The 27,950-nt window shown below is 54.6% G+C and overlaps 1 protein-coding gene across 2 annotated transcripts; it reads right to left on the bottom strand.

Annotated features, from left to right (window-relative positions):
* Positions 1 to 115: 115 nt before the first annotated feature.
* Positions 116 to 27,950, bottom strand: SH2D4A (SH2 domain containing 4A). Of its 2 annotated transcripts, XM_030565301.1 has the most exons (10): positions 27,757 to 27,950; positions 26,361 to 26,719; positions 23,593 to 23,740; positions 20,950 to 21,091; positions 17,168 to 17,248; positions 9,280 to 9,418; positions 7,819 to 8,035; positions 5,757 to 5,887; positions 2,751 to 2,971; positions 116 to 1,002 (listed from the first exon to the last, which is right to left on the bottom strand). In XM_030565301.1, exons 2-10 carry the CDS (start codon positions 26,533 to 26,535, stop codon positions 910 to 912), a joined length of 1,347 nt encoding a protein of 448 aa, XP_030421161.1. In that variant the 5' UTR covers positions 26,536 to 26,719; positions 27,757 to 27,950; the 3' UTR covers positions 116 to 909. The 2 variants fall into 2 exon arrangements, with proteins under 2 accessions (XP_030421161.1, XP_030421162.1); XM_030565302.1 differs by having other exon boundaries at positions 26,361 to 27,950.

The raw sequence follows: 27,950 nt of genomic DNA, 5'->3' as shown, positions 1-27,950 counted from the left end.
ACGTCCACACTGGAGTTGAGTAACACTGATGATTAACAGTAAAAGGCTGCCCAGGAGGCTGGATGTAAAAGAGCTCAGGCTCTGTGTGCAAGAGTTAAAACTTCTCAGCCAGATTCCAACTTGGTTTCTTTATTTAACAAACTTACTGTTTCCCTCCATCTCCAAAGGGCATCATTCCCCCTCCCCCCGTGCAGAGGGGCCAGCACAAAGCTTAGTCAGCGAGTAAGCCCCACTGAAGCCCTATATTACGGGATTATGTGGGTTCATGCACTGCACAGGTCTTGTGCTGGCCCCTCTGCATGGGGTGGATTTTATGGTGGACCCGATGCTGCAGCACATCGACCGACCTCTACTCCCACTGACTCCAAAGGATTCAGCCTCTTGCAGGACTGATCTGCAATTATGCACCTTACCACTAGGGGCCAAGTCCCCTCCTTGATGTGGCTTCACCCCCTTTGAACAGAGGCAACCCCTTTCTGAGTTTAAAATACCAATTTCACTGCACTTCTGGCAAACATCCCGCGACATCCCTTTAATGGCAATTTGTGCTGCAGCAGTTGAGGGCAAAATGCAGCTTAATCAGAGACAGCCCAGAGTCATTTACACAAACTATCACTCTACCATGTGGCAGTATCTTCCTTCAACAGGTTTGTTCCTGAGCTAACCCTACAACAATCAAGTTGAAGCTGCTAGCGCTCCTTCATGGCTTGCTAGGCTGCTGAATGCTGCGGCGTGTTGCTGCGAACAGAGAGCAGCGCCCAGCAGTAATTGCCTTTTCGCTGCTTTGCTGCGAAACATTTTCAGATATGGACACTTGTGCGGAGGAGGGGGTCCGTCTCTCGGACAACCGTTCATCTGTTCATTCAGGGGAAGGCCCCGGTTTGTGTCACAAGGTGGGAATGGAGACTTTCACTCAAAAAGCTCAAGGTAGTCAGGTTCCGGGCCCTGTTGGCCACATGGGTAAAGCAGCAGCTCTTTCCCCAAAGAAGTGATGGGCTCCTCCTGTTGGCCAAAGGACATTGGTTAAATGCCACAGTCTGAAATTAACACAGCTGCACTTAGGGGCTGATTGACAGCCTGTTAGGGGCAAGAGACGTCTTTCCATAGACTATGAGCCAGCACAATTGTGACTTAGGCCAATCATCTTTCATTGACATGGTTCGGGCTCAGTTCAAAGCCTGCCAGAGTCAATGCAAGGCTCCCATCGATTTCTGCAGGCTTTGGATCTGGGCCTGTATTGTCTTGAGCGGGCCTCACATCACACTTCAAATGACAAAATCCAACACCCTCAGATTGAGAGGAGCTTTAACACTTGGCTCTGCCTCTTTCTGGGCAGCAGCCTCCTGCCAGCCGGTCACCACTTTGGAGGAGGGACTGTCTTCGCCTCCTGCTGCCCCACAGGTACCGCAAGGCACCAAGCCAGCCGTGATCTACCTCCCCTTGCTTACCAAGGAGTTACAAAAGTGAGCCAATTAACCCAATTACACTGCCCCCCCTTCCCTTCACATGCCGCAGTGTCTCATTCTTCCCCACTTGCTGCTGCGGCTCCTCTGTCTTGCTCTGCTCTCATGAGCTAGTAGCAGCAAATGGATTCTCATCTGTTAAAGCACCGTGCTGGGGCAGGGGTGTATCTAGACACCCAAGGTTTCTCTTTGCTACCAGTGCTGGCTTCGCTAGCAGGAGCGTCTTTTTGAGAAGGGTGGTGTTATTTAAGGGAGTTTCATGCACATCTCATTTAATGTGGGGTGAAATTCACCCCAGGGAGGGGGACCAGATGAGGCCTAAGCAGCATTTAAGTGCCCTGTTCTGAGAATGTAGGTGGAACAATCACACTGGTTTTGTGCCAGCTCTCTGCCCAGAGGTGAGCTTCCCTGAACGCCAACAAATTATTTCTCACTGAAATGGGCTTGAAAACAAGTTTTAATAATTCAGTGAGTTGGCGCTGTCAGTAGGAGCTGTACCTTCACCAAGTGACTCCAGCGACGTGGGAGTCCCGTGGAGACAAGATCTGCTTCCATTCTTGCTTTGAACACCAGGCGAACAAATGGCTTTACAAGTTGGCTGTCTAGTCTGATTATCGCAAGCCAAAAACCAGACTGTAGTGCCCCAGGAAACACCTTCTCAGAGCAGCTGAATGTTTTAGAAGCGCTCAGCTGGTGAAATCCAGTCCTGTGCAGAGGAGCAGCACAAGGCCAGTGGCCCAATAAGCGCCACCTATGTCTTCACGCTAGGACTGACATGCTGCATGACCTGGGTGCTGCACCCCAAACACACATTCCTTCCAGCTGGCCCTCTGCTGACCACAAATGACCTTCATTATCTCCACTAACTGAGACCCTCGGATGGAGCTTGGCACATGAGAAATGCTGACTCCTGAATCCAAAGCAACGGGAAACTATATTGAAGAGACGCCCGGCTCGCTTTACTCCACGCTGCTCTGCGCTACCTTTGCTGCATGCGATGCCTTGCTTTTATCAAATGGAAGGTGATTTATTGCTCTGTAACCCTACAGTTCCCAGCGCACAGTTGGTTCACGGAAGGGAAAATGTAGGGACAGTCCCAAACCATGTACCAAGGTTACCAGAAAAGCTGGTTTGCTGATAAACTTGCCTCTGCCTGGTGGTGGCTTTCATTTGCATTAAGGTAGCCTGTGCTGGGTGTTGTGCAACCAAAGAGACAGCCTCCGCCCCAAAGAGCTTTAGGCCAATGACAAAGATGAATTGTCACTACAAGCATTGAGAGGGGCTCACCTTGTGGTAGTTGACAAGGTCGGCCAGTGTCGAATGCTGCAACTGGTCCACTCCCAGGAAGCTGTAGGAGTTGCTGGAGGCATCTATTAGGAAGTGCTTGCAGCCCTCCGGGGACAGAAGGGAGAGTGCGTAGCCTTTGATTTTCTCACTGACCCGGACCAGAAAGCTCCCGGGCACCGATTTGCTCAGGAGCTCCTCTGCTTGCCTGAGAGTTACGATACCTGCCAAAAGCAAACCAAAGAGCTTACAGGGGAGAAGCGGTTTGGGGACAGTGGAGGGCTGAATGTAACAATGCTAAGACGGATTCTGTTTTAACCCTCTAAGCTAATCCATAGCACTTACATCATGCTGTACATGTCAGAAGCATTTCACAACCTAACCACTTTGCTCCAGGCCAGATCGCGGCCCAGCTCACACAGCTGGGCTAGCAGGAGCTACACGGCAGTCCAGCTTGCATGGCCAGGTAAGGGCGATAAGAAGGGAGGCAGATAAGTACCTTAGCCAGGGCCAGCTTTAAGAACGGCAGGGCCCGATTCGAACACCCAGCGGCAGTTGGGGCTTCGGTGGGACTTCAGCGGCGGGGGGGTCTGCTCCAGGTCTTCCGCGGCATCGAAGGACCCCCGCACCGCTGAAGCCCCGGAGTGGACCCCCCCCCGCTGCCACCAAAGACTTGGAGCAGACCCCCTCCCTGCTGCCGGGTGAGTAAAAAAAAAGACGCCTAAAGCACAGAGCCCTCTTACGCGCGGGTCCCGATTCCGGGGAATCGGCTTAAAGCCGGCCCTGACCTTAGCTAGCTAGATGAGGCTGCTGTTAAAGTCTGCGCATACTGAAGGACATTGGAATTACAGAAGCCCACACTTACCTACGGTTTATACTTCCTTTTAACTGCTTACTCCTCTCCCGGAAGCGCTCTGACAGGCCGAGCCACGTAAAAAGACTGAGCACACGGTTAGGAGAGATGCTCGTGCCTATTCTGTTGTGTACGGAGCTCATTTGTATAACGTTCTTGTTACACCTGCAGTGTCTTTCATTGCACGTTAGTTGGTCCTGTTAGCGCTGGCTGTCCCATCAGCCCAGAGAACAACTCCGCTCACACCCATGTGGGGTGAGTGCACGACGTGTGGGATCGTGACTCAGGAGATGTCTGTACTGCAGTGAGAGGTGTGAGTGCCGCTCGGGCAGGCCGCTAGTTTAAATCCAGTTAGCATGACTCACATCAGTGCAGGCCATGAGCAGGTAGCCAGGGTTACCCCCTTCACTACTATTTTTAGCCACACTACCTAGATTATAGCTAGTGCAGGTAGGGCTGCCCAACTGCAGTGTAAACGTACCCGTAGGTGCAATGTGCATTAATATTACATGATTGCAGATATGCTCTACCAAGCAAACGCTCCTCATAGACTCATAGACTCTAGGACTGGAAGGGACCTCGAGAGGTCATCGAGTCCAGTCCCCTGCCCTCATGGGCAGTCATCGAGTCCAGTCCCCTGCCCTCACGGGCATTGAGTCCAGTCCCCACTCCTCACTGAAGTGCTCACTAAAGGGACCCAATGATATTAACATTGTTACGGTTTGTTGCTTTTGCTTGGTCTAGAATTGTTGGATTAGCTTCTCCATGGCCATCCCACTCACCTCCTTAAGCGAGGACACGTGCTTGGGCTCACTTGTTCCCTTAGTGGTATAATAAATACAATCCTTGGCTATTTTCAGCTGCAGATCTCAAAGTAGTTAACGGAGAACAGTTGGGATCTTTAACCCCACTTTACTGGTGGGAGATGGAGGCAAAGAGGGGAGACATAACTTCCCCAGGTCAATAGCACAGGAACAGAACCCAGGTCTGCTGAATCCCATGCTAGCTCCCTACTCTTGATGGCACTGCCACCTGCCAAGCGCCCTGCTGAGGCTTAGCTTAGAAAGCAGCACCTTGTGTACAGAATGTGGAAGGTCTTTAGGCCAGAAGTATCAAGCTGTGAATTACATTTGCAGTTTGGGCACAAGTTCCCATCCAGAAGAATGGACTAACTGGGAATGCCCTCCTGGTGGGGTGGGAAACATGCCCCTCCTTTTCTGATAGGCTGTCTCCTTGCTTGGCTTTATCACATTAGCAGAGGGGGGCACTGCAGACCCACGGAGTCTGTGTGATTGGCACAACATTTACAAAACAGCTGGCCAGGCCTGATGCTCTTGGTTTGAAATCATTTTCCTTCTCCCACGTGGCTTGCCTGCCAAGGCTGATGAGCCCCGTCTGCCTGATTAGAGGGGCAGAGAGGGGAAGTGACTTGGCCAAGGCCCCACCAGCAGGGCTCCCGAGTGCCAGGCCTGCACCCTTTGCACTGTACCATGCTGCCTTGCTGACTAGATCTCCTTGCTGACAGGGACTATTAGCAAAGCACTCTACAGTCACTTTCTTTAATGGAGTGGAAGAGGTTGGTCAAATTTGTTCCTACCCCCTCTGGGTCATCGCTCTACCCTGCATGCCTCTTGTGCCTTGACACTCTCTTTACGTGGCATCTATTATTTGTATTGTGGTAGGGCCTAAGTGCCCCAGTCATGGACTAGTGCACCGGTGTGCTAGGTGCTGCACAAACACAGAACTAGCAGGCAGTCCCTACCCCAAAGAGCTTGCAGCCCAACTGTCCGCACCACATGACAAATCATCTTTTAGGCCCTGATCCAGCAAGGCACTTAGCACATGGCTTTAAACATGTAGCTGCTCCACAGATTTCAAGTGAAGTTGAAGATCCAGCTGAAGATTTTCCACTAGTGGGAGGCTGGTCATGATGGGCACAACTGAAGGGAAAGGTGCTATCCATGAGTCTGGCAGCAAAGATTTGGCAAAGGGACACTCAATATGATGTGTGAGATGCAGTTTGTACGTGCTCAGTGTGGGTTACTGTTGCGCTCTTGGGGCATGTGCTATCTGGAGACGTTTCTCAGACCGAGAATGGACTGCCTCGGATGGCTTTCCTAAGGGCAGGAGAGGGGCTGGGAAGCTGCGGCACTCACCATGGAACCAGGGTGCTATCCTGTCCGTGGATTTCTCATAACCAGCCCGAAGAGGAAACTGCTCTTCTTTAAACCACCTGACGATGCTCTCCTGGGTGGAAGTGGAGATGGTCCTCTGCACGCCCAGATTCCTGCGGTTTCAAGAGACTCGTGGTTTGTATAGTGAGGTCACACCCCAGAATTCAAGTTCTGTTCTCTACAGGTTGTTCTGCTCTGCTCATCATGGCAGTGTTTGAGGCCCAGAGGCCCAAAGGTATGTAGGCAACTAACTCTCATCAAAATCAATTGCAGTTAGGCACCTAAATACCTTTGAGAGTCTAGGCCTGAGGACCTAAGTTAGCTTTGCCAAAGAGCAGCTGCTTAGATCTTGGGGCATGGATGCTCTCTGGTTAGATGGATTAAAGCTAGCCTAATACGCTGGGAGTCATTTGAAATCATTGTATTATTGGAGCTACCCACATCCATTGAAAGGGGCACTTCTGCCTGGCTTTAGGAGCACATGGAGAATTCTTAAATATACAGCTGGGACAGGAACCGGCAGCTAGAGCCGGCTAGGAGAGGATTTATTCCCTCTCCCCTGGGGAAAACTCTGCTGAATACACAAGTTTGCCAGAACTTCTCTTTGAAATTCCCTAGATTTTTTGCCAAACCCTCAAGAACTTCATTTTTTTAAATCAAACTTCAAATTGACAAAGACGGAGAGAAAAATTGTGAAGATTTCCACTTCGTCACAAAGCCATTTTCCATGGAGAAAAAAAACCAAGGATAATTGTTGGCTGGCTCTACATATCCCTCACTCTCAATTGTTAATCAACATGCCCACTGATCTTCCCCCAGGGCCATCGCACTCACACAGCCTGGAGAGCATGGGGCCCTTGCAGCATGGCTGACAGGTCAGTGATTGGGACTATTCCAAACTAAAGGGAGGACAAGTTCCCAAACCCAGGGGGCACCCTGCCAGCTGTTCCTGTCTTGTGGGGCGCCAGCAGATCCCAGCTGCAAGGCGGATCTCTCAGAGGAGATAGTCCCAGGCCATATAAGGCCGGAAAGGTTCAAACCAATTCTGCCAGTGCAGATCCAGGAGCCCCTAGGGTCACATGCTCCCATAACAAACGACCGGCCAAATTCTGCACCAGCTGCAGTTTCCAGGTAGGTTCCAATGGTGGCCCTGGGCAGTGCACACTTCAGTCGCACATTAACTGGGAGATGGTACATTAAAATGGCTGGGAGTCCTGATACCGTCAGGAGAACATGCACCCTTCTGTGCAGCCCCAAAACAAATCCCTATTGGAGATGGCAGCTGCTAACCCAGCTCTCCCCAGAGGCGAGCTTACAGGGCGGGAGAGGGTCGGGGGCAGTATTTCCCACCAAATGGAACGTGGAGGGAGCAGACAAGGTCCCAGCAGAGCAGCCCGCAATGCTGAGGGAGGCTGCCCATTTCAAGTGACAAGAAGTGCAGGGCTGCGTCTGGGATCTCAGAACAAAAAAGAACCCAGACCAATGGCTCTCAGTGGCTGTAGTCCCAGAATCCTGTGGCATTTTGGTACCAATTAGTGAAGTCAGCAAGAGTGTACCAAGCACCCATCAGCCGAGCTCCATGGAAGTCAAAGATCCTTTCAGTTCACTGGGCTGCCTTTTACAGAACTTGCTGTGGATCTGGCCCAATGTGTTGCACAGCCCCAAAATCTGGGGCTGCCTGTGGAATCTGAGGGAATACGCTGGAGTCACTTCAGGGGGAATATTGCCAGAGGAGCCCAAAGCATTCACTTTACTGAGACAGGCTGCTGGAATCATGGGGTTTACGCCAGCTGACACTGATTTGTATCCTTAATTAAATACTTCAAAGAGACGAAGTCATTATCTTCGCTAATAAGGAATAGATCTGTCATGTCCATAGCACCTTGCCTTGGAAGAGCATGCAGCGCAGACAGATCGTGTCTGATGAAAGGTGTCGTGGTAGTGTATGACGGTTACTAATCTCTAAGGCCTAGGAACACCCCTACCATCCCCGTCCCACAACAGAAAGATCCCAGACCCGTTTATCACCAGGGGCAGTTCTTACCTGTGGGGCCTCCCATTGGCTACCCCAGAGTTTAGGGTTTTAGGCTTGGGTGGAAGGGAAGGACGAGGGGGCAAGCTGCGCTCCTTGCTCCCAAAATTCTTGGAAACTTCGGCTACCTTCCCTTTGCGGATCCCTTGCAGTGACAGCCTGTTGTAGTCGTCCCTGGCCTGCTTTGCAATGGAGCGTCTCCTCTCATCAGCGGCTTTGGATTTCCTCACTGGAACAGAAGGGAAGCTTTGAAACCCACTGCCCCTTTACACACCCCCCAGGCTCCCTGAAGCTAAGTAGTTGCCTATTTCATATGGGCTAGATCGTGTCCTGAGGCCACCTCTAGACCCAGCTCCTCCCCCATCTCCGGTTCTCTCCTGAGGACACCTTGGCTGTGCAGTAATGGGCGGGGGGGTGCAGACAGATTTCGTTACTGGTAAGGGAGGGAATGACAGGAAAATTTTGTGCACCACTGCTGTATAGTCTCTCTCTCACGCACACGCACACACAAACACACGCCAGCGGGGGATTTAAGGGCTGTTGTAGGCTCTCAAACTACTTTTGAAACTGACTAGTTTCCAGGGCAACGATGACCTTGGTAGCAGTGCACTGCTGTGTAGCGCTGACTCCAGAGCTGTGGAACATAGGGTGAAAAGCGCCAAGCTGGGATACGGTGGCATAAGGCTGGCATAAAATGCCCCGGGATAGGACTGATGTCAATGGTATGCTACCGGGGATGGGTGAGGGCCAGTGCAGGCACCTCCTGGGGGTAACTAGTCACCTAAGTAGCCCCTGATTTTCACAGATATGACACACCCAGTTGGGAGCTGCTAGATACTCAGTACTTTGACAATCAGGCCAGTTATTTAGTTGCCTTGGTACGGCCTAACTTTAGGGATCTGGTTTTTAAAAATCCTAGCTTGAAGTGAGACATATTTGTAATACACCATCACCATCTCCTGGACACCCAGGGACACCGCAGCTTCTGGCCCTCAACCACTAACCGTAGGGCAATGCCCCCTTGCAAGGCACAGCAGGAGACACCTGCCCCAGAGCACTAGCAGAGTTCAGGAATCAATATGGAACCAGAGTCCTAGACAGCAGGGGCAGCTCTGCCCTGCCCTACAGAGCCAGCCCCCAAGACACACTGCAGGGCTGAAAGTATCCAAGCACCTTCCCAGCCAAAACTTCTCAGAATTTTTTGTTCCATGAATTTTTTTGACAGTTTGACCTTCTGCTTCAATTCTGAATGGAAACTAATTTCAAAACATCCATATTTCCCATGGGACAAACCCCCCTTTCCAAACCACCTGTAGTCTTCATGCTATAGAGCCGGGTGATGCTGGGCCAGCTTGGCTATCTGGTGACGTTGCATTAATCAAGAGAGGCCCCGTACATCAGTCAAGTGACCAGCTCCAATTCCACAGAAGAATCAGACCAGTTAAAGGAAGGGGAGACGCCAGCATCTCTTACAGGATTCCTGCCACTCGGGATCGTCCTTGTCCGATTTCTGCCCTGACTCCTGGGCCTCCTTCTGGTCGGTGTTAGTCTGCAGCGCCCTCTCCGCAGATGCTCTCATCCCTCCTGGCCGCCTCCTTGCTAAATCCTTCCCCTGTTAGGAGACAATGTGTGTACTGCCTGGTGCCCGGCTTGGTTCCTGCTGACTGCCTTTAGCAGTCTCTGGACTCCAGGGATTCGTTTCTTTAGGGTCTCCTGTGAAATAAGTGGGGTTCCCCAACACACCGACCCTCCCTCCTCCCCACTGCCTGGGAGCCCAGAGCTTCTGGGGTCCATTCGTGGGCAAGGGCTACGCAGATCATCAGGCCAGGGCAGGCTGAGCTCAAGGGGTAGGAAGTGACATGAAGTGACTCTGAAGGCCAGATCCTGAGCTGTGGCCAAGGAGCGCTCCGGGAGGGAAGGGAGGGGGGGTATTTTATCCTCGGCTGGCTCAGGACCAGCTCACTCCTCCACACAGACCAGAGCAGCTGCCAAAGACCTGCAAGGGCCCATTCCAGGGCTCACTGAGACCTTATAATATCCTATTGATTCTTGTTTCACTCACACCCCGTGACACTGCCAGCTTTGCTTTAAGATAAGACGGTTACTCACCTTGTAACTGTTGTTCTTCGAGATGTGTTGCTCACATCCATTCCAGTTAGGTGTGCGCGCCGCGCGTGCACGCCCGTCGGAAACTTTTCTACCCTAGCAACTCCAGTGGGCCGGCAGGTCGCCCCCCGGAGTGGCGCCGCCATGGCGCCCAACATATATCCCTGCCGGCCCGCCCGCTCCTCAGTTCCTTCTTGCCGGCTACTCCGACAGTGGGGAAGGAGGGCGGGTGTGGAATGGATGTGAGCAACACATCTCGAAGAACAACAGTTACAAGGTGAGTAACCGTCTTTTCTTCTTCGAGTGATTGCTCACATCCATTCCAGTTAGGTGACTCCCAAGCCATACCTAGGCGGTGGGGTCGGAGCGAGAAGTCGCGGCATGGAGCACTGCAGTTCCGAAGGCCGCATCCTCTCTCGACTGCTGTACCAGGGCGTAGTGCGAAGCAAAGGTGTGGACCGATGACCAGGTCGCTGCCCGACAGATTTCCTGGATGGGCACACGGGCAAGGAAAGCCAGCGACGACGCCTGCGCCCTGGTAGAATGCGCAGTCACACGGCCCGTAGGGACCTGGGCCAAGTCATAACAGGTCCTGATACAGGACGTAACCCACGAGGATAACCTCTGGGAGGAGATAGGAAGCCCTTTCATACGGTCCGCTACCGCCACGAAAAGCTGGGGGGATTTGCGGAAGGGTTTGGTCCTCTCTATGTAGAACGCGAGAGCTCTACGGACATCCAGCGAGTGGAGCTGCTGCTCCCTGCCTGAGGAGTGAGGTTTTGGGAAAAAAACCGGGAGGAAAATCTCTTGGTTGACGTGGAAGGCTGAGACCACCTTGGGTAGAAAGGCAGGGTGTGGTCTAAGCTGTACCTTGTCTTTGTGGAAGACCGTATATGGGGGGTCTACCACAAGGGCTCGGAGTTCCGACACCCGTCTAGCTGAGGTGATAGCTACTAGAAAGGCAGCCTTCCAAGAGAGGTAAAGCAGGGAGCAAGTAGCTAACGGCTCAAAGGGGGGCCCCATGAGCCGGGACAACACCAGGTTAAGATCCCAGGTTGGAGCAGGGGGACGGACGTTAGGGAATAACCGTTCCAGCCCTTTAAGAAATCTCGACACCGTCGGGTGAGAAAAGACGGAGCGACCGTCCGCACCCGGGTGAAAGGTGGAGATAGCTGCCAGATGGACTCGCAACGACGATAAGGCCAGACCACGTTCTTTGAGGGACCAAACATAGTCTAAGATTTCGGATACCGAAACTTCCATAGGGCGGAGATTTCTCTCTACGCACCAACAGGAGAAGCGTTTCCATTTTGCCGAATATGTGGCTCTTGTGGACGGTTTCCTGCTGCTCAAGAGCACCTCTCTCACAGGCGTGGAGCAGCGCAGCTCGGAACCAGTTAGCCACGCAGGAGCCACGCCGCTAGGTGCAGCGACTGCAGGTCTGGGTGACAGAGAGACCCGTGGTCCTGGGTAATCAGGTCCGGATGAAGGGGCAGGGGAACTGGGTCGGCTACGGCCAAGTCTAGCAGCATGGTGTACCAGTGCTGTCTGGGCCATGCCGGGGCCACCATGATCACACGAGCCCTGTCTCTGCGCACCTTCAGGAGGACCTTGTGAACCAGAGGGAACGGAGGAAACGCATAGTACAGGTGGGTCGACCACTGGATGAGGAAGGCATCCGCTATCGACCCCGGCTCCCTGCCCTGAAAGGAGCAGAACGCTTGGCACTTCCTGTTCCCCTTGGACGCAAAGAGGTCCACCCGGGGATAACCCCACCTCCGGAAAATGGAGAGAGCGACGTCCGGGCGAAGGGACCACTCGTGTGACAGGAAGGATCTGCTCAGTCGATCCGCCAGCGTGTTCCGTACTCCGGGAAGGAAGGAAGCCCTGAGGTAAATGGAGTGGGCTACGCAAAAGTCCCAGAGTCGTATCGCCTCGAGGCACAGGGAGGAGGACCTGGTGCCGCCCTGCTTGTTGATATAATACATGGTCGTCGTGTTGTCCGTGAACACGGCTACACAACGACCCTGAAGCTGATGACAAAACGTTTGGCAAGCAAGGCGGACCGCTCTCAACTCCCTCATGTTGATGTGTAGCCCCACCTCCTCCTGGGACCATAGGCCCTGCGTCCGCAGGGTCCCCAGGTGGGCCCCCCAGCCTAGATCTGAGGCATCCGTTGTCAGGGATACCGAGGGCTGAGACGGGTGAAAGGGAAGACCCGCACACAATACGGACTGGTCCAACCACCAGCCGAGGGAATCTAAGACTTTCTGGGGGACTGTGATTAACATGTCTAGCGGTTGCCTTGGCCTGTAATGACTGATAAGCCACAGCTGGAGAGGCCTCATGCGGAGCCGAGCGTAGTCGGTCACAAAAGTGCACGCCGCCATGTGGCCTAACAGGGTTAGACATGTCCTCACTGACGTCAACGGGGCTGACCGCAAGCGTTGAACGATCGCCGCCATGGTCTGGAACCGCTGCCGAGGCAGCGAGGCCCTGCCCACAGTGGCGTCCAGGACGGCCCCGATAAATTCCACCTTCTGAGTGGGCCTCAGGGTGGACTTGTCTGTGTTTATCAAGAGGCCCAGACTCGCAAACATGCCGGTGATCACGCGGACATGGCTGTACACCTGCTGTTCCGACGTGCCCCGAATCAACCAATCGTCCAGATAAGGGAACACGTGGACACGGTTGCGCCGAAGATGCGCCACGACAACTGCCATGCATTTTGTAAACACCCTCGGGGCCGTGGACAGGCCAAACGGGAGGACCGCAAATTGATAATGACGAGCCCCCACAACGAAGCGGAGGAAGCGTCTGTGGCGTGGCCAAATGGCAACGTGGAAATACACGTCCTGCATGTCGAGGGCGGCGTACCAGTCTCCCGGATCCAGGGATGGAATGATGGTCCCCAGGGATACCATGCGGAACTTCAACTTCACGAGGTATTTGTTGAGCTCTCGCAGGTCGAGGATAGGCCTGAGGCCCCCCTTGGCCTTGGGGATCAGAAAATAGCGGGAATAAAACCCCTTGCCTTTCTCGTTTTCGGGAACCGCCTCTCTAGCTCCTTTGCTGAGGAGCGTCCGCACCTCCTGCCGAAGGAATTGCTCGTGAGAGGGGTCCCTGAAGAGGGACGAGGAAGGAGGGCGGGAAGGAGGAAACGAAACAAACTGCAGGCGGTACCCCGTCTGCACCACGCTTAAGACCCAGCGGTCCGATGTTATTTGGGACCACGCCGGGAGGAAAAACGAAAGGCGGTTGGAAAACGGGGGGGAAGGATCCATAGGGGAAACTGTTACTGCGCCCTCGAGCGCACCTTCAAAATGAAGGCTTAGGACCAGGCGGGGGTTTTGAGGAGCCTTGGTTCTGCCCCCCTTGGTTCCCCGACTGCCTGCGCCTCCCGTTCCTGCCGCGGCGCCTGTAAAGGTCCTGCCGCTGGCGGAACTGGGAAAACGGCCGACGGTGCTGCTGTTGTTGCGGCCTAAAGGGTCTACGCTGTGTCACGGGGGTGTGCATCCCGAGGGACCGCGCAATGACCCGGTTGTCCTTTAAACTCTTAAGTCTGGGGTCTGTCTTATCGGAAAACAGGCCCTGGCCTTCGAAAGGAAGGTCCTGTATCGTGTGCTGGAGCTCTGGCGGAAGGCCGGAAACCTGCAGCCAGGAGATGCGACGCATCGTAACTCCTGACGCGAGGGTACGGGCAGCCGAGTCCGCAGCGTCCAAGGAGGCTTGTAAGGCCGTGCGCGCGACCTTCTTGCCTTCGTCCAGGATGGCCGTAAACTCCTGGCGAGCATCCTGTGGCAGCAGCTCCTTAAATTTGTCCACTGCCACCCAGGAGTTAAAGGCGTATCTGCTCAGCAGGGCCTGCTGGTTAGAGACCCTGAGCTGCAGCGCCCCAGCCGAATACACCTTACGGCCAAGGAGGTCCATCCGCCTGGCTTCTCTGGATTTGGGGGCCGGAGCCTCCTGGCCGTGACGCTCCCTATCGTTCACCGATTGCACTACCAGTGAACCGGGAGTCGGGTGAACATGTAAATATTCGTACCCCTTAGAAGGGGCCATGTACTTCCTCTCGACTCCTTTTGCTGTCGGAGGGATGGAGGCCGGGGACTGCCAGATAGTATTGGCATTGGCCTGGATGGTCCGTATGAACGGCAGGGCGACCCTGGTGGGAGCATCGGAAGAGAGGATGGTGACAATTGGGTCCTCTATCTCCGAGACCTCCTCTGCTTGCAGACTCAGGTTTTGAGCCAATCGCCTGAGGAGGTCCTGGTGCGCCCTGAGATCCAGCGGGGGGGGACTGTTGGAGGAGGTACCCGCCACCGCCTCATCCGGGGAGGAGGATGATGAGACCCCAGGCACAATAGTGTCCAACTGAGGGTCTTCCTCAGCCCTCGCCTCTGTCTCCGGAGCCACAGCGGAGTCCTGCTGTTTGGACCCTTCGTCCCCTTCCGGGGAGGGAGGGGGGCGAGACAAAGAGGCTTCAGGGGCCCTACGCTCCGCAGTCGCCGGCCTAGCAGGGAGCTGCTGGGGGCCCTGGGCCTGATGGTACGCCCAGGGTGTCCAGAATCCCCACTGTTGTGGGCCTTGGTCCTGCAGCGGCGGATCAGCAAACAGCGCCGCCTGCCGGTCGGTGCCCAGCGCATAGCCGCTGTCCGTCTGGGAGGATACGGACGGCTGCCTCGAGGGCCACGGCGGGGCCGACCCTGGATGGTACGGGTCTGCGCGGGCCGGCACGGAGGATCGTCTCGGTGCCGGGGACCGGTGCCGGGAGTCATATCGGTGCCGGGATCGGGACCGGGACCGGGATCTGTCACGGTGCCGGGCGCCGCTTCGGTGCCGGGCGCCGCTTCGGTGCCGGGACCTACTACCAGCTCGGTGCCGGGAGATCGACCGGGACCGGGACCTGCCACCAGCTCGGTGCCGGGAGATCGACCGGGACCGGGACCTGCCACCAGCTCGGTGCCGGGAGGTCGAGCGAGACCGGGACCGGGACCGGGACCGGGACCTGCCACCAGCTCGGTGCCGGGAGGTCGACCGGTGCGGTGAGTAGCGTCGGGACCTGCTCCTGGAGTCGCGGTGCCGGTGACGCCGACTGGAGCCTGACCGCGACCGTCTCGATGCCGACCGTTGCCGCGAGTGCGACCGGTACCGCTGAGGGGAGCGGTGCCGGGACTGCGAGCGGCGTCGGGATCTGGAGCGCCCAAGACGTCGGGACCTGGATCGGGAACGACTGTCTCTGGGCGGTGCCGACATCATGGGCTTGCCTCTGGATACGACCCGCACCGGAGGTACCGGGGGTGGCAGCCGAGTGGGCTCAGTCAGGGCAATAAGGTCCCGAGCCGAGGCGAAGGTCTCCGGAGTGGATGGGACCACTATCTCAACCCCAGATCTCATGGGGGAGCTCGGCGGCACCGGACTCAACGGACCCGCCGGGCCCGGAGTCAACGGTGCTGACGGTGCCGGCGGTGCCGCGGCCGATGTTGAGGCCGGGCGCTCAAGCCGGGTCTGCCTGGCCGGAGTATTAGACTTCGACGGCCTAGGCTCTGATTCCGGTGCCGGAGAAGGTCGGTGTCGGGGAGTCTTCTCGGTGCCGGAGCGATCCGGTGCCGGTGCCGAAACCACGGTCTGCGAAGCCGACGGGTCAAGTGCCGCCTCCATTAGGAGAGTCCGGAGCCTCTGATCCCTCTCCTTTTTTGTCCTCGGCTTAAAAGCCTTACAGATGCGGCACTTGTCAGATCTGTGCGATTCCCCGAGGCACTTCAGGCACGCTTCGTGGGGATCGCTGGTAGGCATGGGCTTCTTGCAGGCCGCACACTGCTTGAAGCCTGGCGAAACAGGCATGAGCCTGACGCCCGGTGCCGGGAAGGGCTAAGCCCCCCGGCCAGGAACTACTTAACAGCTATTTACTAAACTATCTACTTAACAATACTAATTTAACAACTATATAGAACTAGAGATAAGCGATAAACAAGCGATAGAAACTAGGAGAGCTAGGGACGTGGAGGACAGCTATGCCGCGCTCCACAGTTCCAACGACCGACACGGCGGTAAGAAGGAACTGAGGAGCGGGCGGGCCGGCAGGGATATATGTTGGGCGCCATGGCGGCGCCACTCCGGGGGGCGACCTGCCGGCCCACTGGAGTTGCTAGGGTAGAAAAGTTTCCGACGGGCGTGCACGCGCGGCGCGCACACCTAACTGGAATGGATGTGAGCAATCACTCGAAGAAGAACCTCCTGCAACAGGTTCAGAGCAGCTTGTGGAGGAGAGAGAGTCTGGAGTCAGCCTGGAAAAGCTCTTTGGCTGCATCTGCCCTGGGCACAGCTGTACATAGGAAATCTATGAAGCGTTAACATGATGCAATGGCCTGTTGGACAACAGTGCGTCCCCTGCTACCGTCCTGAGTCCCAGTCTTGGAAAGCGGAGATTGGAGGGGGCCAGAGAAGGGCAGGAGCTATTTTATAGCACGACTGTCTGACAAAACTGTAATACTGCGAAAAGTGGGGTTATTTAGCTTGGAGAGGAGAATTAGAGGGGACTCTGCTGCGATGACGGGTGTGCTGAAAAAGGGCCAGCCCTTCCTTTGCGAGCCCGAAACCTGGGCTGCTAGCTGCAGCGTGAGGCCGGCAGTTTGAGGACAAAAGGCATCCTGACGCAGTGTAGAGGCAGTCAGTGGAATTCACTGCTGCAGGGGTTTCAATCACGGTGGGCTCAGACGCTGTCTTTTCCTTTTCTCCGAGGGTGCTCAACCCCCGCTTGCCCCAATGCCTGGCCCCCATTCTGCCCCTTCCCCCAAGGCCCCATCTTCGCTCTGCCTCTTCCTACCCCCCACTCCGCCTCCTCCCTGAGGCCTCCGCCCACTCACCTCCCCCAAACCCCTCCCTGAGCCACCAGACAGCTGTTTGGTAGTGGTTCCGCCCCCTATTGACTGTTGGGAGGTGTTGCGCAACAGCTGATGAGCGGGGTGGGGAACAGCTGTGGCTGAGGGGTGCTGAGCATGCACTCTCATTTTTCCAGAGCACCCACGGAGGCGGTGCCCTGCATGGTGGAGGCCAGAGACATTATGCCTGTCTGGGGTGGGACAATGGTTCTTGCTACCTAGCTTTTAAGAGAGCTATTATGCCGGCTGTGGGTCCGGAGGAGCCACCTAGGCTGGGTGAACGTCCCTGGCCAGCTCTGCCTGCTTGAAGGGCTGCAGAGCAGAATCTAGCCCCCTGCCTGGGCGTGTGAAAAGCACGCGGGCTCACTGCTTACCTGCTGAAAGTCGTACTTCCTTGTCTGAGCCTTGGAATCGGCCAACATCTGCTGCACGTCTCTGCCTTTACTGGGAGCAGCCTAGACGTTCAATGGCAAACAAACCCAGTGTTAGCATTGGAGTTCTTCCCATTCCTCCACGGTCCGTATACACGTCGGCCCAGCTCTGGCCCCCGTGTTGAAACCTCATGCTGGAGGTTTCGTTTAAAATCACACTCTTTTTAATATCTCCAGATAGTAAGAATGCGGTGGCCCTTTTAATGCCCGTCTCACGGCTGGTCCCTGGATGCACTGCTTCCCTCTTGGGAATCTCACACCCGTCATTTATTCCAGACCCTGCAATTCATCATCACATGGGATTGGTCCCCACTCAAGACTGAGGTTTGATTGTGCTAGGCGCTGCACGAAGTGAGAGAGAGTCCCTGCGCTGCTGAGTTTACAGCGTAAAGAGACAAGAGGGGCAAAGGGTGGCTGACAGACAGAACCAGCATCCCCAGCTCAGAGGTGAGGAATTGAGACAGGCATATTAGGTGACTCGCCCTGGGACACACACAGACTGTGTGGCAAAGATGGGACCAGGCCACAGCTCTCGTGAGCCCCATTCCAGTGCCTGAGCCCCAAGCCCAGCCTTCCTTTCTACTGCATCTCACTGAGACTGGGGCGACCCTTAGTCCCTACACCGCGTGTGGTTGGGGGGGGCGGGATTTGAGGACCTCACAACCAGAGCCTTGGACACTCCTGACTTCTGACTTAGAGAGATAAGGAAGAAGGGACCCCTGCAGCCCGAAAGAGCGCTGCACGTATGTGAACGAACCCCCTTCTGCATTCTAGAGCCCTCCCCTCTGAATACAACTCTCCTGCAATAGCCTCTATAACCAAGGCCTACCCATGTCAAGGCCTGGCCATCCTAAAGGCAGTGGCTCTGAATGGAGAGGAAAGACGGTCTCGGGGTTAGGACTCGGGAGACCCAGATTCAAGTGTCAGCTCTGCCACCAACTCCCTGTGTGAGCTTGGGCAATTCACTTAGCCCCTCTGTGCCTCAGCCCCCCAGTCATGCAATGGGGATAACAGCAGTGCCCTACCGCACGAGCTACTAGGAGGATTAGTGTGTTGAAGAGTGAGAGGTGCTCAGATCCTGTGGTGACAGGGACCATGTCAGTACTATGGATCGATAATTGGAAACCGTTGTCTCTGCTTCCTGAGAGAGTTTGCCAGCGGCCAGAATCCCGGTTATTGAGCCGCATCATCGTGGGTTTCTTGTACTTTGAGACAAACACAGCCGAGCTTATCTCTGAACCCTCCTGCACAGAACTGAATGTGCAGGTCAGAGCCACCTTCGTCGGCGTGGGCGATAATGCTCTTCCGGAACTCCACGGTGGGACTTCCTCAGAACCATTATTCCCCCTTAAATACTGACCCAGGCGCCTCTCCCTGCTCTGCTCAGACAGAGTCACGGAAATGGAAAACATGCACCTTTCCCAGGTGAAAAAACAACAACAAAATGCTGAGATGGAGTTACAGATGCAAACCGTTCTCACGTCAGTTATTAGAACAATGGAAATGTAAAAACCAGGACAAGCCTTAGACAGCACAATGCTCACCCCACATTTTGACCTGTGTCTCATCTCAGGGCTGACAGTCTCAGGGCTTGTCTACATCACAAAGTTGCAGCGCTGGTGAGGGGGTTACAAAGCTGCAACTTAGGAGGTGTACACATCTGCAGGGCATCACCAGCGCTGCAACTCCCTGTTTGCAGCGCTGGCCGTACTCCCGTTTTGTCTCGGGTGTAGAGGATCCAGCGCTGGTGATCCAGCACTGGTAATCAAGTGTAGACACTTACCAGCGCTTTTCTTGACCTCCGTGGAATAAGTAGGTATCCCAGCATACCTGAGGAAGCCTCTGGTAATCAAGCAGGTCTCCTTCCCCCGTTTGCTCTCGCGTTCCCCGAACCCCCGAGCAAGCAGGTCTCCTTCCCTGCGGTTTGCTCTCGCGTTCCCCGAATCCCCGAGCAAGCAGGTCTCCTTCCCTGAGGTTTGCTCTCGCATTCCCCGAACCCCCGAGCAAGCAGGTCTCCTTCCCTGCGGTTTGCTCTCGCGTTCCCCGAACCCCCGAGCAAGCAGGTCTCCTTCCCTGCGGTTTGCAGGGGAGTTCGGGGAACGCGAGAGCAAACCGCGGCGAAGCTGGTCTCCTTCCCTGCAGTTTACTCTCGCGTTCCCTGAACCCCCGAGCAAGCAGGTCTCCTTCCCTGAGGTTTGCTCTCGCGTTCCCCGAATCCCCGAGCAAGCAGGTCTCCTTCCCTGCGGTTTGCTCTCACGTTCCCCGAACCCCTGAGCAAGCAGGTCTCCTTCCCTGCGGTTTGCAGGGGGGTTCGGGGAACGCGAGAGCAAACCGCGGCGAAGCTGGTCTCCTTCCCCGGTTTGCTCTCACGTTCCCCGAACCCCTGTGCAAGCAGGTCTCCTTCCCTGCGGTTTGCTCTCGCGTTCCCCGAATCCCCGAGCAAGCAGGTCTCCTTTCCTGCGGTTTGCAGGGGGTTTCGGGGAACACGAGAGCAAACTGCGGCGAAGCTAGTCTCCTTCCCCAGTTTGCTCTCGCGTTCCCCGAACCCCCCTTGAAGCCGCCCAACAGCGCTGCAGTGTGGCCACATCTAACACCACTTGCAGCGCTGGTTGCTGTAAGTGTGGCCACTCTGCAGCGCTGGCCCTATACAGCTGTACTAATACAGCTGTAACAACCAGCGCTGCAAAATTGTAGATGTAGACATACCCTCAGGCGTTTCAGAAAACATTGAGGGGTTTGACAAATCATGAAAGTGTCTTACAAATCACAAGATTTAAAAAAAATTAGGGGGGAGGATTCTTTCCCTTCTGGTATTTGAGCTTTTAGTGATCGTGTTTTAAGCTCCTCTCATGAGAAACAGAAATCTCCTTCAATGAGAAAATAAAGCTAATCCCATGACTTCAGAGCTGAGACTAAGAAAACCACCACATGTTGGAAGACTTGAAATAAAACCCATGAGAGCTGGCAACACTGAGGTCATCTCATGGATGCCTTGCTGTCAACTCAGGCTCGATGTGGCCAAAACCAAGCCTCAAGTTACCTTGCTTTTCTACACTGATGACAGAGCCACATGTGGTTTTAGATACTTGCAATTCTACAGAACAGTAACAACTAAGGACCTAACCCAAACTCCACTGGACTCAATGGAAGTCTTTCCAGTAACTTGAATGGCTTTTGGTTCAGGCTTTAAGCATGCCAGCGATGTGTGTGGATAATAGATATTTAGCTCAGCAGCCTGTTCAGGAGTCCCAGACTGAGAGAGAGTGCTCCATTGTGCCAGGCAGTGCACATGCACAGAGATGAACTGAGAGACAGTCCTTGCCCCAAAGAGCTCACAGTCTAGACAGACAGACAGACAAAGGATAAGAAAGGAAGTATTATAATCCCCATTTTACAGATGGGAGACTGAGGCACAGACAAACAAAGTGACTCTCTCATTACCACAGAGAGAGAGGGTGGTATGGCTCGGAACAGAGCCCTGATCCCCCAAGTCCCATGCTAGTACTTCAACCACAAGACTATCCTTCCTCTCAAGAAGATTGCTCTCCTGAGCTGCATGGCTTCTCCAAAACATAGACAAAAGGAGCCTTAAAAATCAAATGGCTTTTTCCAGTTCACGTTTCAATTTATCAAACACTGGCCCCATTCAGCACAGAGTCCTTGCAACCCCCACCTCGTGAAGTTAGGCACTTCTGAGCAGTGCTAGGAGAACAGAAAACAAGAACCTGAGCACAATCCAAGCTTCTCTCCTTTTTAGCAGCTGTTATCATATCTTCCTCCTTCCTTTTGGCATCTGCCCCAGCCAGGGCTCCTGGCTGAGAATGCAGGGACCATGGTGCAGCCGGTTCAAGGAATGTTTGACTTCCTCTGTGAAGACACCAAGCAGAAATTTTGGAATAGAATCAATAGCCTTCAGCCTTCCAAACTACGGGAAGGAAATTACATGGCAGTGAAGCAATTCCGCAGCCCAGCCGCAGCTCACAGAGATGAGCACTATGTCCATGCTCCTGGGGCTGAGACAATTAAAGTAATCACTCACTGCAGTTAATTGTGCACCCACATGCAGGCAGATACCTGTTGGCATAGAAATCACTCCCGAATATCAGCTGCGGTGATGAGTGTGAGGCTGCCCACCCGAGCTCTCACGGGACCATCCCAGAGCACTGTAAATAGATACTGTTCAAAGGCCATATTTTCAGGAGCACCAGCACAGGGTTGGGGTTAGAGCAGGGGTTGGCATACTATGGCCCATGGGCCACATCTGGATCATGGGACCCTCCTGCCCGGCCCCTGAGCTCCTGGCCCGGGATGCTACCCCGGCCCCTCCCTTGCTGTCCCCCCACCCCCTCCCAGCCTCAGCTCGCTCACTCCACTGCCAGCGCAATCCTCCGGGCAGCAGGGCTGTGAGCTCCTGGGGCAATGCAGCTGCAGAACCTGGCCTGACCCAGTCTCTGTGCTGCGTGGTGGTGGTGGTGTGGCGGGTCACCAGGCAGCGCAATGAAGAGGCAGGGAGCAGAGGGGAGGGGTTGAATAGAGGACAGGGGAGTTCAGGGTGGTGGGCAGAAGGTGGGGGTGTGGATGCTGGTCGGAGGGGAAACGGGATTGGACGGGGGTAGGGGTACCGGGGGGCAGTCAGGAAGGAGGGAGAGTTGGATGGGGTGGCAGGGGGCAGTCAGGGGACAGGGAGAAGGGATGGTTGGACGGAGCAGCGGTCCTAGGGGGGCTATCAGGAATGAGAGGAGGGGTTGGATGGGGCGGTGGAGGTCTGGGAGTGGTCAGGGGACAGGGAGCGGGGTGTGTGGATGAGGCAGGGGTCCCAGGGGGCTCTCAGGAACGAAAGGAGGGTTGGATGGGGCGGCGGAGGTCCGGGGGTGGTCAAGGGACAGGGAGAAGGGGTGGTTGGATGGGGCAGGGGTCCCGGGGGGGCTGTCAGGAATGAGAGGAGGGGTTAGATGGGGCGGCAGAGGTCCAGGGACAGTCAGGGGACAGGGAGTGGAGGTGTGCGCATGGGGCAGGGGTCCCAGAGGGGCCGTCAGGGAACAGGGGGGGTTGGATGGGGGAGGAGTCCTGGGGAGGGGCAGATAGGAGGTGGGGACTGGGCCACCATCCCTCCCCTAACCAGCCCTCCATACAATTTACGAAACTCGATGCGGCCCTCAGGACAAAAAGTTTGCCGGCCCCAGGTCAGTGTGCATGTGGCAGCAGGGCTAAGAGGGGCTCCTGCATGCTGGGAATCAGGGGGCATCTGAAGCCCCCATGTTATCCCTAGTCTGCATCCTCTGCCATCTGCAGATGGCCTGGAACAATGCAGGTGCCCATGGAACCCCCTCCCCTGACTGCCGTGTCAGAGCAGGTAAAACAAACCAACTAGCTCCTTTCCCGAGCACTCAATCCCCCTTTATCTAAACTGATGGTCAAGGTCATCTGTAAATCATTCGTTAGTAGGCAAATCCACTCTCATGATTTGCATACAATGTTAGCAACCAAGCTTCCCCATCCCCCCACCAAGGGGCCAGACCCAACCGAAGATCACTTGGCAGCCTCAGAGCCCTTCCCAGATGGCTCAGGCCTTATCTCCTCAGGGAGACACCCTGCTGCCCTGCCTGGGAGCTGAGGGCCAGGGCCAGCATCTTCAAAGGGCTTGTCCAGGAGGCAGCCCGGGCGCATGATGACCTCCTGAGGTCCCTTCCAACCCAAATATTCTATGGTTCTATGCTCACGTGGAGGAAGGCACAGCCACGGGCAGCTGGTACAGGAGGCAGCAGCCTGCCAAAGGCTTGTTCCCCAGGGTTGGCTTTATTTTCAAACAAGAGCAAATGCACCCAGGGTCACCCACTTAGGGCTTTCCCAGCTTCCACCACCACGGACAGGAGGGCCACACCCTTCCCAAATGGTGCTTCGCCCACACATCGCTCCCTGCCCCCGAGGCAAGAAGCCATACATCTGACTCCTTATAGGCCATGTGCTCACTCCCAGGCACGTGGCCTGCAACTCCAGTGCCCAGTTTTAGGGCCCAAGCCCAGATCTTCCTAGATATACTGGCACAGATATTCCTAGGTATAAATCAGTGGGAATTAGGGCCTAATTACTTGTGAGGATCTAGGCCCAAATCCCTAACAGACACAAGCACCCAAGACCCAGTGCCTCTCTCTGGATGTAGTGTGGGTGGAAGGAGGCTGTAGAAATCCCTACAGACCGCAGGGGAGAAACACACAGAACTTTGCTCCATTCCAGCTCTCCCTTTTAGCCGGCGCTGATTATCATCTATTAAAAAGCACCTTCCGCCTTAGCCACCGGAGGAGCCACCACCTGAGTAACTGCAAACCTGTCCAACTGGCTCCTGGGGCCAGGGCCGAGTGCTGCCTTACCTGGCTTCCCCTGCTTCCTGCTGAGCCCTCCGTGCCTGGATTTCCTCGCAGATCACATCGTAAGGCTTATCCGACGTGTGCTCGCCCATGACCCAGACCCAGACTTCGCTGTCCGCACCGAGCTTCCACTTCACCGACTTCCCGTGTGCTGCAAGACAAACACTCAGGGCACTGGGGGGCAGGGAGAGCTCAGTGGTTTGAGCATTGGCCCCCTCTAAACCCAGGGTTGTGAGTTCAATCCTTGAGGGGGCCATTTGGGGAACTGGGGTAAAAAAATCTGGGAATTGGTCCTGCTTTGAGCAGGGGATTGGACTAGATGACCTCCTGAGGTCCCTTCCAACCCTGATAGTCTATGCTCATGCCCCTGAGACTGAACACACCCCTGTATTTACACACTCCAGTCATAATCTTAGTTTTCAAATGACACCTCTCCAAGCGTATTTTGTACAAACTGCTCCCTGATCAACAACAGGGTGAAATGTGTGTAGCAATGTTCCATGGAAAGTTAGGAACATAGGCTGAAATTGGGACTGATGTATGTTTATCAGACCAGTCTGGGGAGGGGGCAAACTAGTTTCTCAAAGACAAAGGACAAGCTGGCGCCTCTAGCCAGCTGTCATCAACGTTAACTGGCAATCACCTGTCAAGTGGCAGCGAAGGGTGGGCAGGAACAGATCGATTTGCACTTGAACAAACAACATGGAACTGCCTTCACCACAAGCCCCATATCTCCACCCTCACAGCGAGAAGGAATTTTATCTAGCGGTGACCCTCAGGAAAATGCATTTCAAAGGGTGACTGAACTATAAAACATAGGGCCAAACCCCCCTCCTAAGGCATTCTCTCTTTCTCTCCCTCTCACTTCCTCTTTCACCTATGAGACAAAGGTACCTGGGAATTTAGTCAGCCCTGTTGCTGGGAAATGTGAGAAGGGTTTCACCTTGAACTAATCTAGCTGGTTTAGTTACTAGAAAGTGGTTTATCTTTATTTCCTCTAGGAACCATTTATGACTGTAATGCCTTATACTCACTCAAAATCTATCGCCTTGTAATTAAATAAACTTGTTTTATTCACTAATCAAAATGAATCCAGTGTTGTGTGAAAACTGAGCTGTCTGGGTGATTCCAGTTACAGTACCAAACTGGTGTACGCTGACCCCTTACAGGGGCAATGGGCCCTAACATCTGGACTGCCCAGGAGAGGGCTGGACAGAGGACAATGCACATTTTGGGGGAATCTGGGAACTTGGAATGTGTTGGGGTCACCCTGGAGGTGGTTAGCAAGGCTGCTGGAAGCTGGACTGTGGCTGGTGTGTGGCTGGCAGGTTGTGGCTATACGCAGACACTCAGGGTGTGACCTGCATGCTGTCTGGCAATTTGACATGATTTGCCAAGCTATATTCAAAAAGCCCCTCTCAGTTTGAGCAGCAGCAGCCTGAGTCAGATTCGGGTCCCCTCCCCAACAAGTAGGGCCTTACATCACAAGCAGATAGACTTGGGGCAGATAGTCAATGGGGCTATTTGTGGAGTAGGGAGTGATCCCAGATGTAGGGCGCAGGAGCAGACCACAGAGGAGACAGTGTTGTCTAGTGGATAGAGCACTGGACTGGAACTCAGGGGACCTGGACTGTAATTCCAGCTTTGCCACCGGTCTGCTGGATGACCTTGAGTGAGTCACTTCATCGACCTGTGCCTCAGTTTCCCCCTCTGTGACATGGAAATAGCGACACTGATCTCTCTTGTAAAGCACTTTGAGATCTACGGATATAAAGCTAGATAAGGGCTGGGGTTGATGCTTATTATTATGTCCTCCTGGTCATGGACTCCTCCCCTCCAAATCATCTTCATCAAATTCTCTCCCATCCCATTCATGTCCCCTTCTTTGGGGCTCTCTGTAACCCTGCCCACTCTGAGGAGCTCCCTGTGGCTCCTGAAAGCCCATTTCTCCTACTTGCTAATTCCAGGAGAGCATCTGACTGGAGAGTCCAGCCTGGGGAAACAGAGCTGCTCTCTCAGCTGCTAAGACCAGTCTCAGCTGCTCCCTGCCCCCGTGACCCTGAGGCCTCTGGGGAGCGGGAAGGCAGTGGCAGGGAGAGGTATTTCTAAAGGAGGGCTGCTGCAAATGCAAAGCTCAAGGCCATCTGGGCTAGGGAGCCTCCTGAACACTGGGTGTCCTCCTCTCCTGTGACAGACATGCTCCCCACCCACCCATACAGAGCTAGATAGTGCAGCCATCACCAAGCCCATGCTGACCTGCTTCAAAAATCCTTCAACCATCTGGCTTCCTGAAGAGGGTCAAAAGTAACACAGTCCATTAGGCTACACACGGCCTGACGCCCGCTACTGCTTCAGCCGAGAGCGTGGGGCCTACAGAGCACGGCACCTAGTTAATTATTTCTGTTACAGTAGCACAGGAGGCTCTGTTGTGCGGGGGCTCTGCTCCAAAGCGCTCCGTCTAAGCAGACAAGGGAAGCACTATGGGCCCCGTGTTACAGGCGGACATATTAAGGGATTTGCCCAAGGTTACTGAGCGACGGCTAGGACTTGGGCCCAGCTATTAGGGACAACAGTGCAGCGCCTGACTCCCTAGCCTTGGCTGTGCTCATTAGCCACCTCCTCGTAGAAAGATTTTTTCCTGCAGTAACCCTGGCATCCCCCCTGGAGCTGTAATCTGAGCTGTAACCACTTTTCACCCAACAGCAGGTTGCTTGTAACCCGGCACAGCTGTATTTACCAGGCAGCAAGGCCAGCGCTGGGGAGCCAGTTACCTTTCCTCTGGGTCACTTTCTTCGCTGAGTTCTTGTCTGCGGCAGCTTCTGTCTCCTTCCACCGTCTGACCTGCTCCTGCCTCATCTTGAGGAAGAGGATCTGTTTCTGCTCCTCACTGAGCTCTGCCAGCAGCTCAGGATCGATGTACATGTCTGCCAGGATCTGCTGCAGCATGGCCGCGGCTCTGGCACATCAGCACTCCTGGCAACACGCTTCGAAGACAGGATTCTCCTTCCCAGGCCAGGTACAGCCGCACCACCAACAAAAAAATCTCTCCACACCCAAAGCAGGCAGCAGGAACTCAGACTCACCATGGCAATTATAATCCCATCTCTCCACCTATATTAGCTCAGACTTCCTGCACAGATTGAAAAAAGTAAATAAGTAGCTTGCAACCTTCATTATGATTCACGGAAATGACAGGAGATCTGAACTTGCTGGCAGAGCTTAAAGAAACGCCCCGTCCTTGATCGTCCAGGGATGAATTGCCAAGATTTATAATGAGAACATTCTTTTTCTGCCCCAGTAAATTTCACTGATACTGTGTGGAAACAAGTTCCCTGTATCACAAAAATCAGAGGTGTGGCTTACTTTGAGCTAGGCAAACATGCCATTACCTGGTGAGAGAGCAATGACCCAGTGAATCTACAACTTCCTCTCCCTCCCCCTCCACAAAGAAACTCCTTTGGGAATTGACTGGCATACTCCCATTTGCCTAATACAGAATGGGGTGACATGGAGGTTTTGGGAACCTGCTCTGCCCACAAAATCTCTCAAGTTACAACTTTTTTCAGCTAGATGGGCACCAGCAGCACAGCTAGTCCATCTGCCCCAGCTCTCACCAGGACTGAGCAGGCCAGGGTGACCCCCAGGCAGACAAGGCTGGAGCCAGACAGAAGTGGGGAGCGATGTGGGAAAGACAGGGGAACACATTAACAAACTCAGTGGGCACAAGGAGAACCTCTTTCTCCAGAGAATTGTGAAGGCTACGTTTGATCTTTGAACGCTTTAAGGGCTCTCTCCTCCACACTCACGCAGCGTCCCTTGCCCCACACTGCAGCCCCCTCCAGAACTCGCTTCCTACGCCCTGCCTCAGTGGTTCAAATGATAGTCAGCATCGGAGCCTTTCAGAGCAGCTGGCATACTGCTTTCTGCTTCTTGACCCACACACACTAAGACTTTGTCTCCTGAAAGGTTACCTTGGGTTTGCAACCCAGGGAAGCACTCAGCACAAACCCGTCCACCCCCTCTCTTGCCAGACACCCACCGCAAGTGCTCTGCTTCAAGTACTGCTGGGAGTCAGTCAGTCCTCATTTGGGAGTCAGATGCGTTTGCTGAATGGTCCCTTTCTTTTTATCACACCTGCTAGACGTGAGAAGGAAACAAGCTCCTTACCTTTCACAGCCACCTCTTGAGCTAGCTGGGAGAGGCTTGCTGGCCTCGTAAGCAGGCGGTATAGCCCATAGCCACAGGACTCCCCGATGTTTTGCTTTTATTGCTGAGAGGAGGGACTTGGCCAGTTAGGCACCAGAGGACATCTCAAGGGCTGGACAGCATCCTGTGTTCCAACCAGGCTCAGATCTCCCGGA

Source organism: Gopherus evgoodei, chromosome 5 (genome assembly GCF_007399415.2).
Source record: "Gopherus evgoodei ecotype Sinaloan lineage chromosome 5, rGopEvg1_v1.p, whole genome shotgun sequence".
Taxonomy (NCBI): Eukaryota; Metazoa; Chordata; order Testudines; family Testudinidae; genus Gopherus; species Gopherus evgoodei.
This window is presented reverse-complemented; position numbering and strand designations above follow the sequence as displayed.